This window comes from Zingiber officinale, chromosome 9A (assembly GCF_018446385.1).
Source record: "Zingiber officinale cultivar Zhangliang chromosome 9A, Zo_v1.1, whole genome shotgun sequence".
Taxonomy (NCBI): Eukaryota; Viridiplantae; Streptophyta; class Magnoliopsida; order Zingiberales; family Zingiberaceae; genus Zingiber; species Zingiber officinale.
Genome location: NC_056002.1, coordinates 21,858,140 through 21,872,828, shown reverse-complemented (window position 1 = coordinate 21,872,828; position 14,689 = coordinate 21,858,140). Strand labels below are relative to the sequence as shown.

General features: G+C 35.3%; 1 protein-coding gene across 1 annotated transcript; it reads right to left on the bottom strand.

The window, feature by feature from the left end:
- Positions 1 to 251: 251 nt before the first annotated feature.
- Positions 252 to 7,319, bottom strand: LOC122020386 (chaperonin CPN60-2, mitochondrial-like). Its single transcript, XM_042578300.1, has 18 exons — positions 7,162 to 7,319; positions 7,034 to 7,067; positions 6,791 to 6,922; positions 6,490 to 6,649; positions 5,874 to 6,049; positions 5,652 to 5,747; positions 2,744 to 2,848; positions 2,582 to 2,668; positions 2,421 to 2,510; positions 2,236 to 2,316; positions 2,093 to 2,161; positions 1,878 to 1,955; positions 1,702 to 1,797; positions 1,291 to 1,390; positions 1,100 to 1,203; positions 905 to 1,010; positions 749 to 827; positions 252 to 665 (listed from the first exon to the last, which is right to left on the bottom strand). Exons 1-18 carry the CDS (start codon positions 7,197 to 7,199, stop codon positions 560 to 562), a joined length of 1,737 nt encoding a protein of 578 aa, XP_042434234.1. The 5' UTR covers positions 7,200 to 7,319; the 3' UTR covers positions 252 to 559.
- Positions 7,320 to 14,689: the final 7,370 nt, after the last annotated feature.

Sequence of the window (14,689 nt, the reverse complement as noted above, 5' to 3'; positions counted from 1 at the left end):
TAAATAATTTTGATTAAAGTCAAAATCTAACAGATAAATTAAAATTAAAATTATTTCATTTTAGGACTTGAAAAACCAACAGATAAACAAATCTAAAGGATCCCAAGGTTCTCTCTGTAACCTTAACCTAATTTATATTAGAGAGATCAAGCGTTTAATAAAATATTTTCATATTAGAATTGATCCCAAACCTACTGCAGTAAACAACCATACAAACACCAATCCATGAGAGCCGGATAACACGCACATCATTGCCAAACACAATTCGAAGGTATTTCAGTTTCAAAATATGATTATTACAAAAAATTATTTTCATACTAATCATACATGAATCTAAAATTCAGAAATCAGCATCTTAAATGTCCTTAAACAGGAATTTGCATACCAGGTTCCGCAGCAGGTAGAAGAAGAAGAAGAACAAAATTTTCCTATCTGGCTTCTACCATTAAGACTAGCCTCAGCAACAAAATGAAATAAAAGACTGCTGCCAAACTCGAAGGCAAATCCAAGCCTGACGGCGAGTCCGAATTCGATCCCAAGAATTCTCAAAGAAATGAAATTAGAAGTCCATTCCGCCCATGCCGCCGCCCATCGCAGGAGCATCCTTCTCGTCCTTGGGCAGTTCCACCACCACGGCCTCAGTGGTGGTCATCAAAGAGGAGACACTGCACTCAGGAGCAATGCTCGCATTAATTCATCAAATGAACTAGGGATGGCAAACATATCCAGTGAATGGTGGGGTATATACCTCGCTGCATCTACCAATGCAGTTCTAATGACCTTCAATGGATCGATAATACCGGATTTCACCATGTCGACATACTCACCTGGATATAGAAGAGAACTTGATGTTTAAGTAGCAGTGCAGAATTTGAGTTAAACTCCAGTGAGAGAATAAACTCACCTTTGGCTGCATCATAACCAAGGTCAAGGTCATTTTGTTCCAAGAGCTTGCCGACGACAACTGCCCCCTCTACTCCAGCATTGGATGCAATTGTATATACTGGTGCCTGGACAAGTACAAAATGATTTGAACAGATGAGTTGACTATCAGATAAAAAGCTAAACTGCCACCTTTAGCTAGATGAAAGTCGAGAACCTTCAAGGCATTCTGAATTATCTGGACACCAATCTTTTGATCAAAGTTAGCAGTCTCCAACTTATCCAGCTCCTTGGCTGCATAAAGAAGGGCAACACCACCACCTGAAAAGAAACAGATTGTTAGTTGTAAAAGATTTTGAGGAAAAGATGTCAAATGTTCCCCGGGAATGGCTGAAAGACATGGATTACCTGGTACAATGCCCTCTTCAACAGCAGCTTTTGTTGCATTTAAGGCATCTGTGACCCTGTCCTTTTTCTCACCAACTTCTGCTTCGCTAGCTCCTCCAATCTGTAGAGAAAATATAAATGCAAAATGCAACTCATAAAACAGCTCAACAGAAAAATGGCAACTATTGTTGGTTGTACTTCTGTTAAGTGACAATTATTATAAAAACTTGCTACCAGATGACGTGGACGCTGATCGGGTTTATGAATGCTAAATTAAAATCATAAAACAATTGTAGCTCACAAAACACTGAGAACAATGAAACCATGTAGACAGACAATAAAACTGAACTGTTTTGAATAGTTTTCTGCTTGCTAAGAAGAAATGCAAGGAGAGTTTAGCTGTAATCTGAGCTTCATGAACATGATCCATACCTTGAGGACAGCAACTCCACCGGAAAGTTTTGCCAACCTCTCTTGCAATTTCTCTGTGTCATAATCTGATGTGCTCAATTCAATAGCAGATCGTATCTGCCACAAAGAAAAAGATAGAATTTAACAAATGCAAGCTTTAATCTGGCATCTCATGGTTCAATGGTTAAAGGAACAACCTGCTCACATCTCTCTTCAATAGCCTTTTTGTCCCCAGCTCCATCAAGAATCACACTGTCATCTTTTGAGATTGTTACCTATAATATCAACGTTTTTATATCAGCTTACAGCATGTACACCTCTTAATGCAATCAACTCCATTCCTTCTTGTTCTAGAAACAGAACTACTTGAACTAGTGACAAAAAAACTACAAAAACAAAAACATTGATTCACCTTTTTGCATGTACCAAGCAAGTCGAGTTCCACTTTCTCAAGGTTCAAGCCTAGTTCTTCTGTTATGAGCTACAGCAAACAAGAAGACAACTATTTTTAGAACATTACCAAACAACAAATCATTAACAAAGGTTGATACTAACAGATCCCCCAGTGAGTGTAGCAAGATCTTGCAGATTCGATTTCCTGTTCTCCCCAAAACCAGGTGCCTTAATAGCACAAACCTGAATGATCACAACTGCATCAGCATCAGAAAATAACCAACAGTAGGTGACCAGAAATTTACAATCATAAATGACTAAAAGGTGGTTTAAAATAAAACGTTGACCTTAATTCCAGCACGTAGCTTATTTAGAATCAAAGTTGCTAATGCATCACTTTCTACATCTTCAGCAACAATTAGCAAAGGTCTCTGTCTCTGAGCACATTAAAGAAAAATGTGAGTAGATAACATATCCTGTAAAAACATGTTGAATCAGGATACTTTACCTTCAATGCCAACTCTAACACCTTGACAATTGCATTAATACTTGAGATTTTCTTCTCATGTATCAAAATTAGAGGATCATCGAGTTCCTGAAAATTCCAAAATGAGATTCACTAAACAATAAAAGAAATGTTAAGTAGATATGATCAGGATAGGCTACTTACACATTTTTGGTTTTTTTGGTCAGTAATGAAATAAGGTGAAATGTAGCCGCGTTCAAGTTTCATCCCTTCAACAACTTCCAGTTCATTTAACAGAGTTTTTCCATCCTAACAAAGCACCATAAGATTTTCAGATGATTTTCATAGTACAAATGTCAGCAGGTTTATTGGTGAAAGAAAATTAAATGGAACACAGAGTAAAAGAAGAAAAAAGAAACCTAAGAAACAAGGGTAAACATGTATAAGATCTAAGAAATCAACAGTTACTAGCACATTCCAAAATAACTGATTTTTCCTTATGCATAAAAAATGTCAGCATTAATTTGGTAGAATAAGGATGTTTTTCCTCATCCACTTAGTCATACTTCATGCAGAAATGGCAGGATAATAAGCATATATATATACACCCAATAATCAATCAAGATCCAAAGCCACAAACATCAGATTATATAACTTCATGTACCACTCTAAGATAATAACTCCACCCGTGACGACCTAGTCATGGCCGGTCCCACGCTCGGATAAAGGAGGAGGGCTGCGTTAGGTTCCCAGGCAGCATTAAAATTATGGCAAATATTTAATGAATGGATCCATTAAACCACTCTAAGATAATAAATGAATATTATTTTATTTCTAAGACATAAATGAATTGATTATTTAGCAAAAAATGAAAAGACATTTTTTCAAGAACATTGTTGAACTGAACTTGCAAAATGTTATTTTGATATGAAGGAACAATGACAAACCATCCAATTTCCTAAAAATTATTATCCATTGCATACTTCCTCCTAACTGATTTTTTTTTTTCACCTTTTACTTTGCAGTACATGAATATAAAGGAACAATTACAATCATTTAACGATACATTATTTAATTAAGTTCTCAATACACTTAATGTAACTTACACTTCTAAGCTGTTAGGTTAGTGTTTTTTTTAAGTTTTACAAACACACACTTATTATTCTAACACTAGAGTGTTACATGATTGTATCAAAGCACTTTCTTCATCGTATCGATATCACATGTATCCTACGTCTCAAGTTCTCACCTGCAGAACTGCAAGGGCATTTCTACCATCTCATATTAATATCCTGCAGCCTTATATTCATGCTCTATATTAAACAGAGCGTCTCCAAATGATCAGCAAGAGCAGAATTAGTAAATCAAACAACTTGTTATAATCCAAAGCTTAATTAGACTCTACATAGATGTTATGAAGGTTTAATTAGGATTTATTGCTATGATCAGGTGGAGGTCAATTTAATTTCAGTTTGGGCTTGGAGCGAACTCAAAACAACTTTTAAAAGGATTTACCAGTTTGGACCAAGGTGAACTGAACCCAATGGATTCAGCTGATTGGGTCAAAATTAAGTTCAGGTTGGTTGAATTGTTAAAATCACCATTCTCTGTATGCTCCTGTCGGATCATATGAGCATGAGCATCCCCCTCTCTCCCATAAAGGTGCAACATCATAGCGCCCTTCTTCCTCATGTGCAAATTACCCCCACCCACTCTTCTCACAATCCCATTGACTTTCTCCCCCATGCAACTGCCACTGCCCACCTTAAGCTCTCCCTTTCCTCTTCCTCAATCTCATGATATTGCTCAGCAGGCATCGTATTCAACTACGTGTTGCCTGGCTGCCGCCGGAGGCATCGTCACACAATCATAGTTGTGTCACATGGCCTTACCGACACAAAATGATTTCAAAAGTTGTAGCCTACAAGATTAGTTGATGACTAGAAAGGCATCAACACTAACATAATGTATTAAAGAGACATTTAAATTAGTTGCAACTGGAAATACAGGAAATTATTTTACATTGTCTCAAATGCAACAAGTATACAGCCCTATCTACATCTTTATTCAGTTAAAATCAAGAGTTTAGTCTGTCTAAGAAGGATCCATCCAATATAGCTTTTTGCACAGCGAACAAGTTGAGAAAAAAATCCATTGTGAGACAGCTAAGAATGTGTTCGGTAAAACTGAGGTGAAAAGGAAAAATTACTAGAGATGTTTGGCAAATACACACAAATTCAATAGTTAAGCTTAATAACCTAGTTAGCATCTTATGTACATATAAATCCATTTGAAAATTATAAACAACCAGATCAATCTATAAAGTATAACTCATATCAGTGACAATTATAAACTCAAATCATAATACTAGTAATCTAGAGTTGGATGACACGATATGCTCATGTAAACAACCCCAAATAGTTGGCACATATGATTTGTTGCTACATTATACCATTGTATCAATTGTTAAGCTTAATAACTTAGTTAGCATCTTATGTACATATAAATCCATTTGAATATTGTAAACAACCAGATCAATCTACAAAGTATAACTCATATCAATGACAATTATAAACTAAAATCATAATACTAGTAATCTAGAGTTGGATGACACAATATGCTCATGTAAACAAATAGTTGGCACATATGATTTGTTGCTACATTATACCATTGTATCGTATGTATTACTCTCCCCGTCCCCCTCAAATGAAAATATTTTAATATTAACTTAATAGTATACAATTAAACTTTCATCAACATACTTAAGAGCATACAATTTTAAGTATGTAAATGAAGGATGATCAGTGTCAATGACAGGCAGATAGAAACAACTATCTGCATTAGGTAATTAAGAGCATATTATAATTTCAATTAAAGAAGATGATATTTCTAAAGTAACGCGGTCAAATTGTTTTATGAGTTATGAATACTTCTTGAATGTAAATATATACCTAAGAGCCCTCACTTCAAGTGAAAATATATATATATAAATATATATATATATATATATATATATATATATATATATATATATATATATATATGCAGAACAGCAAGCGGAGAAAATATACAAATAGCATAAAAATATCAACACCAAGAGTATGCAACTTACTGAGACAGTGATTACTCCTTCCTTGCCGACTTTCTCCATTGCTTTTGCAATTAGCTCACCAATCTCCCTTTCTCCATTGGCTGATATTGTACCAACCTGTGAAACAGAACCAACCTCAAATTTACACGTTGTTACACACAAAAAAAGGAACAATATGAATCTATAATTTCCAATTATAAGAGCACTGTAGTCAGATATTCTAGATTATGCAGAAACAATTACCTGAGCTATCTCCTCAGAAGTGCTAATCCTTCTAGCTCTGCTTTTCAAGTAAGTTACAACAGCATCAACAGCCATTGTGATGCCACGCCTCAAATCCATTGCATTCATTCCAGCAGCCACTGACTTACATCCTTCAGCAAATATTGCACGCGTAAGGATGGTAGCACAAGTTGTGCCTGCATACATTCAGAAAATGATATTAGCTAAAAGAGATGATCCAGACACAAAAGTGTCATGAGTAGCAACAGCACGCCATGGAAATCATTTGAGCTATTTTCTGAATGAAGATGTGATATTTAACTACTCAACTCATGCCATAAAGAGTTAAATATCAAGATCTAGCAATGCTACAATCCTTAGAATGCCACTTCTACAGACATAGCAAAATCTATCTACCAGAGAAGGAAAATACATGATAAAATAATCTCTCTGGCGAGCATTTGCATGGAAACCACGTGACAAAAAAACAAATCAGAGTGTATTAGTTACACTCCAGTAACCATGACAAGAAAATTACCTGTCGCTCAACTGTTATTTATCAGTGAGTATTCAGTATAATCACCAAAGTGCACATCTTGTCAACAAAAGGCTTTTCATCAAAGAGAGAAAGACTTACCATCACCAGCAACGTCATTGGTTGCATTGGCGACTTGTTTCACAAGGCTGGCACCCATATTCTTTATTTTATCATTAAACTCAATGCTCTTTGCTACAGTTACGCCGTCTTTTGTAACTTTGGGTGCGCCATAGCTTTGCTCAATAACAACATTACGACCCTTCAAGCCAGCAAGCAGAGGAACACGCCAAAAATTAGTTCAGTCAAGCCAACAAAAAAGCAAAACGTAATCAGACAAAGGATGCTGAATCCCTTCCGTGATCGCTGTTACCTCAAACCGAGTTAAGAAAGAATTCTATACCTTTGGGCCCATAGTCACCTTCACAGCATCCGCCAGATCTTCCACACCCTTGAGCATCAAAGCACGGGCCTCAACTCCGAACCTTATATCCTTAGCGGCATAGTTTCTGCTCCAACCAAGTCTACTTCCAATCTACAAACACGAGCACAAATCCATTACACTGCAAACACTAGATCCTCACGATCGCAGCTCAAAATCAACGATCCAAATTTAAAAAAAAAATAAAAATCCAAACTTTCCAACCTGTCTGCTGCTGCTTCCGCCGCCACGGGCAACCCTACAAAACCAAAAAGCCAACCAAGGACGAGGCAATAAAAGTAAGCAGAGAAAGTTGTATATTTACTCAGTTCTTTGTCTTAGATGAATCTTACCGAGCTTTGGAGGCGAGGGAGGCGACGGCGCGATACATGATCGACTCGAGGAGGGATCGGAGTAGGGATCTCAGCCGGTTACAAGGAATTCCGTGCAGCAGAGGCGATAGGAGTTTCTAGCGATGACAGCGGGCCGGGGCTGAGCGGGAGTAAATAAACCTCCATGGTTTCTAGAACCTTTTAGAAGCGTCTTCTCTAGGGTTTAGGTCTTCTAGTGCCGAGCACCTGAGAAGTGAGATAAGGTACAGTGTGTCTGCTACGTGGACATCATATCCAGCGTTGATATGGGTTCTCGAGTCGCTGATGATGATGGTAAGTTGACGAAAGGTTTACTCGCGGAGCATTGAGGTGCGTTTGCGGCGGAGCGAGTCGAGCAACAACGGTCGAGCACTGCAGCGTGACGGCTGGTTGAAATTGAAGGGTTTTCTCGGGACCGTCCAGTGCTAGCGGTTGTTAAATTGAGATTTGAGATTTGAATAGTGTAGATTGATTCTCACCACCTAAAAATCTAAATTTTAAATTTAAGAAATTGAAAACGAACTTAAATTTGAAATTTTAGTCATAATCCTTGATTCTACTTGAAATAATAATCTATCAATCTCCAAAATATATCATGACTCAAAGTTAAAAATTATTTTATAATCTTATTTTCTTATAATATTTAGCATTTATATATATGAAAACTTCATTTCCATCTAAATAATCATCTTAACTAGCAACATAATAAAATCAATTTTATATTTTACAACTCTCCTTCAATTAATAAAACATGAAAGAAGAAAGGCGGCCCACAGGGCATAACACATGTTGGATCGTTAAGACATTAGAGGAGGGTGAATAGCGTTCATCGCTTTTTTAGAAATCGATAATACGCAACGAAAATAAAGTTAAGGAGAAAGAAGCGATAAAGAAAAAGACAAGTACTAACACAAGTAGTTTTTTACTTAGTTCGGAATCTTCGACAACTTCTACTCCAAGGCTCGCACTCGTTGAGTGCTTTTGTTGGGAAATCCACTAATAGTTCGAAATGTTACAAAAATAAAGTACAAGAACAATAAGAAAATGTTAACATCAACAGAGAAAATAAATAGAACTTAATTGCTGGTTGTCGCAGGAGCATTACAGCGTCTTAGGAGTTTCTTTAGAGTAGTGCATAGGAACAAAAGTGGTAGCAGATGTTGTTTTTAAGCTACTGGTTGAAGCCTCCATTTATAGCCCCATCGAGGCGCCTGGATCCCCTCCCAAGCGGTTGGACTGTGCTGACAAGGCGAACTCTCGTCAAAACTTCATCCTCAAAGTTTATCCACCTCCAGGTGTCCGGACCCCCTCTAGGCGCCTAGACTGTTGACGTGGGTTCGGCCAATCGTCGCGCTGCAACTCAACTTCTGGATGAGTTTTACTAGTCCTGGCGCTTGGAGCATCTCCGGGCGCCATAACCGTCTGGGTGCCTAGCCAGGCACCTGTCCGGGCGAAACTAGTCCTAGTGCTTGGATCAACTCTAGACACCCGGATTCCTTCCGAGGGTCCGGACAACTCTTTTTCACCCTTGTCTTTCCTATAAAAAAAGAGTTAATCCAGGCAACCATAATATATTTATCCTGCAACATAAAGTTAGCATAATAAGATAGTAGTATTAATTATATCCTGTTTCCCCGAGACTAAGATCTAGTCATGGTCTCAGCTTAGGTTTCCTAAATGGACTAAGCTAGATTGATAACTACTGTTCCCTCAACCGGGAATACATTCTCACTAGATCTCTTCTCCAGTTACCTCCACTTACCAATTACAGACTTTCTTGATGCCAGGTCACTTGACCCACTAGGACTTCCTAGCAGATTTCAACTAATTTGGACTTCTTCCTATAAAATCTTAATCGATCTGGACTTTGTGCCAGCTATCAACCTAGCTGGACTTCATTTTGCCAAATTTTAACCAATCTGGACTTTGTGTCAACTATCAACCTAGCTGAACTTCAACCTGGTGTTTCGATCCTCTAGACCCATCAAGTCCTACACACTTAGTAAAAATGTTAGACAAATAACACAACTAACTTTAACATATTTATTATACATCAAAACCTGATTATCAGTGCAACCTACAGCAACAATCTTTCTCTTTTTGATATAATGATAACATGCGTTAAAATTTTAAAAAATATAAATAAGCATTACTTTAAGTTTACTTTTCTAAATTTGAGTAAAGTGAGTTATTTTTTCTAATCTAATTCATTATCTTTCCTTTTGGCATACATCAAAAAATAATGCAATACATTAAGCATAAATTTCCAATTATTCATAAAATTTAAAACAAAAGTTGTAAATATTTAAATCAATTGTTCGACTACTGTTTGAAAATTTTTGAACAACTTAAACAAAGATTTAGCCAAATTAATAAATTTTGCAAACTAAGTTTTTCAAACAAGTCAAATAATAATTTCAAGTTTTTAAATAGTAATTTTGAAAATGAGATTTTTTTTAAACTACCCACTTCAAATAGAAAGTACTAACTTTTGAAATAATTTTTACTAGTAATATTTTCACAAAGGTAAAGTAATTTAAATGAACTTTTCAAACTCTACAAAGTAATTTTGAAATTTTAAAAATTTTAAAAATTGAATTTTGTAAAAATAAAACATTTTATAAAGCTAAATTTTATAAAGTATTTCCAAATATTTTTTTTAAAAAATATTTTTCTAAATAAATGTTATTAAAATAATGATTTTTCAAAAGCATAATGTTTTCAAATCTTGTCAAAGACATTTTCAAAATAAATAAAAAAGTAATTGTAATCAATTTTCAACATATATTTAAAAAATAAAAGTGTTTTTTTAAATTATTTTTTAAAATAATTTAAGGTAACTTTTTAAACATGTACTTTTCAAAGTAGTTTTTTGAAACGTTTAAAAAGTTTTTCAAAGTACTTGTTTTCAAATATTCATAAGGACTTTTAAAGACCAAATCTTTTTTAAGAATCCTTATTTAATTTTAAACTATCTGACAATTTTCAACTCTTCCTTCCCTTAGTCTAGTCTGATATATTCTGATTATCTTTGTTAGTAATAAGAATTTCTATCTAAGTATCTAAGGAATTTAATATTGAGAATATTTATGTTCAGTAAATATATTATTTATATAATTATTTTTTTATATACTTATTATAATTGTTCATTTAAATTTGATTAATTAAAATAAGATTATTTAAATTAATCATTAATAAATTATTCTTAAAAAATTGAGTTACTTAGGTTGTAAGTTTGTATAAGTTATAATTTTAGCAAGATTTAACGATAGGTTAGATTAAGATACATATTTTAATTCATTAAATTAAGATTAAGTTAAGTTTTAGTGAAATTCTGAAGTAGGGTTAAGTTAAATTAATTTTTTTGAGTTTAATTCAATTAAGTTTTTATTGTTTACTTATTAATTGTTTAATTAAGTTTTAAATTTAAATTTTAATTGATTAAATATTTGTTTAATTAGTATTTAAGTTTTAAGTTAATTAATTTAAATAAACTTTAAGTTTAATTTTATTAAATGTAAGTTTATTTAGTGTTTTATTTTATTTTAAGTTAGATTTAATTTAGTATAAGTTTTAATAAACATTTTAAAGTTTTAGTTTGTTCTAAAAGATTGTTAAACTAATTTTTATAAATTTTAAAATATTTAAAAGATTTTTGAAATAATTTAAAAGATTTTTAAAATATTTTTTAAAGAATTTTTAAAGATTAAAATAATTTTTAGAAGATTTTTAAAATAAATTTTAAGAGATTTTTAAAAATAAAATTTAAAAGATTAAAATAATTTTTTAAGGGTTTTTAATCATTTTTAAAAGATTTAAAATAATTTTTTAAAAGGATTTTTTAAATAATTATTGATGCAGTGGTAAGGAGGGGTCTTACCCCGCAGAGGGTAGTTGTCACGGTGAAGGTCAAAGTCAAGAGGCAGTCAACACTCAATTAACATCGGCCAATCGGGCGGAGATGCCTTGACCGAGAGGAAAGGATGTCCGATCCAACCGCACCTCTGACTCGGACGTGTGTCGAACACCCGACGCATAATGAAGTAAGGGACACCAGACGGAGGAGATAATGTGCGGAAGCCGGTCCGAACGGTTACCCCGCTCGGCCAGGCAACAAGACTCGACATTGACAGAACAGAACTTCAGCGGGGCAGATGTGACACAAGCATAGTAGAATTCCGGCCGAGCAGACGAGGCACAGGAACGGCAGGATTACTGTCGAGCTAACTAAACACAATGGAGCCCCACCGAGTGGGCATGACACAGGAACAACGAAGCTCCGGTCGAGCGGCTAACCCGCTCGGCCTATCAGCATACTCTCTCTCTGGTATCCATCGACATCCTTTTGGGAGTTAGTGTCGCCACACCGGGCATGGACAACCAGAAGATCGTACGGTGGAAGCTTCCACTGTCACTTCAGAGATATGCTCGACCCGTTACGATATTGTGTCAAGGACACTTTACTAACAAGTATTTTCAAGAAAAACTTTGGGAAACATGCTCGCCTTGGGGAGCGTGTACACATGCTATAGGAGCTCTATATAAAGGATGTTTCATCAATTTTGAGAAAAAAATGTTATGACAAATTTTGTCAAATAAGATATTTCACCAATTCTGACTAATGGTGAAAAAAATTTAAAAATGATATATATTTTTCAAAAAAAGTAACCCCCTGCTCAATTAGTGATTTCACAAATTCAAAGCAGTCTTGCTCTAATACCACTTATTGAATCATTAAGACACTAGAGGGGGGTTTGAATAGTATTCATTGTTTTTTTTAGAAATTTAGAATACGCAACGAAAATAAAGTTAAGGAGAAAGAAGCAAGAAAGAAAAAGCTAAGCGCTAAAACAAGTAGTTTTTTACTTGGTTCGGAGCGTTCGACGACTCCTACTCTAAGACTTGCACTCATTGAATACTTTCGTTGGAAAATTCACTAATAGTTTGAAATGTTACGAAAATGAAGTACAAGAACTATAAGAAAATGTTATCGACAGCAAAGAAAATAAGTAGAACTTGATTGCTAGTTGTCAGAGGAGCGTTATAGCGTCGTAGGAGTTTTTTTGGAGCACAGCGCAGGAATAAAAGTCATAGTAGATATTATTTTTGACCTGCTGGTCAAAGCCTCCTTTTATAGCCCTGTCCGGACTCCTGGATCCCCTCCTGGATGCTTAGATTGTGTTGATATAGTGAACTCTCGTCGAAACTTCATCCTTGAAGTTTTTCCACCTCCAGGCATCCTTAAAGTGAGTTCGGCCAGTCGTCACACTCCAACTCAGCTTCTAGATAATTTTGCTAGTCTGGGCACCTGGAACATCTCCGGGCACCCAAGCAGCCCGGATGCTAGGCTAGGCACCTGTCCGGCCGAAACTGATCTGGGCGCCCGGATCAACTCCGGGCGCCTGGACAACTCTTTTTCACCTTTGTCTTTCCTACAAAAAAGAGTTAGTCCAGACAATCGTAATATGTTTGTCCTACAAAACAAACTTAGCATAATAAAATATTAATATTAATTAGATCATATCTGCCCGAGACCAGGATCTAGTCACGGTCTCAGCTTAGGTTTCCCAAATGAACCTAAGCCAAATCGACGCCTACTGTTCCCTCAATCGGGAACGCGTTCTCACTGGATCTCTTCTTCAGTTGCTTACCTCCACTTACTAATTACAGGCTTCCTTGATGTCAAGTCCCTTGACCCACTAGGACTTCTTGCTAGATTTCAACCAATCTGGACTTCCTCCTACTAGATCTCAACCGATTTGGATTTTGTGCTAGCTATCAATCTAGCTAGACTTCTTTCTGCCATATCTCAATCAATCTGGATTTCATGCCAACTATCAACATAGCTAGACTTCAGCCTGGTATTTCGGTCCTCTAGACCCATCAAGTCCTACATATTTGGTAAAAAGGTTAGACAAATAACACATCTAACTTTAACCTATTTATCATACATCAAAACATGATTATCAGTGCAACCTGCACCAACAATGCAGACGGTGGACGCATGACATCTTTAGCGTAATGGCCAGAGGTCAATTCTCAAGGACTGATAACCTGGGGTTTACCCTACCATGCACCTAATGCCTGTGTACCTACATTTATCTCTCTCCATATCCGTGAGCCTGACACTAGGGGGCTATTAATGTAGTGGATCTACATTTTTTTATGAAACAAGAAAGACAAAAGAGAAAAATAAAAAAGAGAGCTGGGCAAAATGGTGACATACGGTATAACGAGGCTGCAGCGTGCGTAGGAAGAAAAGGGAGAGAAAAAATAAAATAGAAGATTTCTCAAAAAAAAAAAAAAAGAAAGAATATTTCTCAAAAATCTCCTAATTCATTTTAAATCGATCAAACTCGTTTAAATCTTAAATTTAGTTTGGTCATAACTTATCAAATCAATTCCAAATTAATCCCAATTTGAACCAATGTAATCCTTATCTCTGCACTTACCCATTGGATTTACTTTGAGTTCGATTCAATTTTAATTTAGCTTCCTTACTTTGTGTCCTACGATTTAATTTATCCTTTTATTATTATTATATATTTTATTTTTAAAATTCAATACTTAATATTTCAAGTCGTAATATTTCCTCATAAAAGTAGTATCAATAGATAGCTTAGATTGTGGGTTTTCCAAATATGTGATTAATTTCAATTTTTGGCTCAAAACCATGATTACTATCAATCAATCAAAATGACGGTGAGGATTTTTAAATATATAGCACCCCTCTCTCCCTTACATCTAAACTTTAAACTATAAATCTTAAATCTTAAATCTTAAGTCCTAAACCCAACTCTTTACGTCGATCCCTCAACTATTCTAATAGTTGGCCCTCAGATTATCAGTCGAGCCTATGAACCTGGTTATATTCTTGACTTAATTGATGCTATTATTTTTCTTAAAAAAAAATACTTTGCCTCATTAAAAAAAAATCAAAATTATTAGTTTTAAAATACTGGTTACAGCTACCATTTGAGGAATATTAAGGGCAATCTTATAAGATACTGGAGTAAACTATATAATTGAAATAAAAAATTGATGATTTTGCATTATTATTAATTTTTAAAAAATCTGTAATTTCCCAAACTGCGTAGGCAATTTTGCGTATTACCCAAAATGCATAGCCACTTTTGAATTGACCAAATCACACATCACTTCCCATTCTCTTTCCCATAATACTTTTCATTTTCATTGTTCATCCAAAAAAAAACTCTGAAACACTTTATTTTTTCTGCTAAAAAAATCTAATCTCTTCGTCCTCCACCTTCATCTCTGTCTCGACGAATTTCCTCCATAGTCCCTTTCACCTCAAGTCAATGACAGTTTAAGATCAAGACTAGAGCTTTACATCGATTCATAGTGGGCTTTAGGAATCTGTGGCATTCTTGATCAAGATTTAGAAGAAAGCGAATGACATGAAAGTCGTGGCGAGTTACACCAAGGACATCGAGCTACAGCTTGGTCTGTCGGGCTCTGATGCATTGGAGAAGCCGGTTATGAGGGGTAG

Coding starts and splice junctions, on each gene's coding strand:
- LOC122020386 (XM_042578300.1), bottom strand. CDS start 7,199: ATGTATCGCGCCGTCGCCTCCCTCGCCTCCAAAGCTCG. Junction 6,923..7,033: donor GCGGAAGCAGCAGCAGACAG/GTTGGAAAGTTT, acceptor TCGTGTTTGTAG/ATTGGAAGTAGACTTGGTTG. Junction 828..904: donor TGGTTATGATGCAGCCAAAG/GTGAGTTTATTC, acceptor TTCTATATCCAG/GTGAGTATGTCGACATGGTG.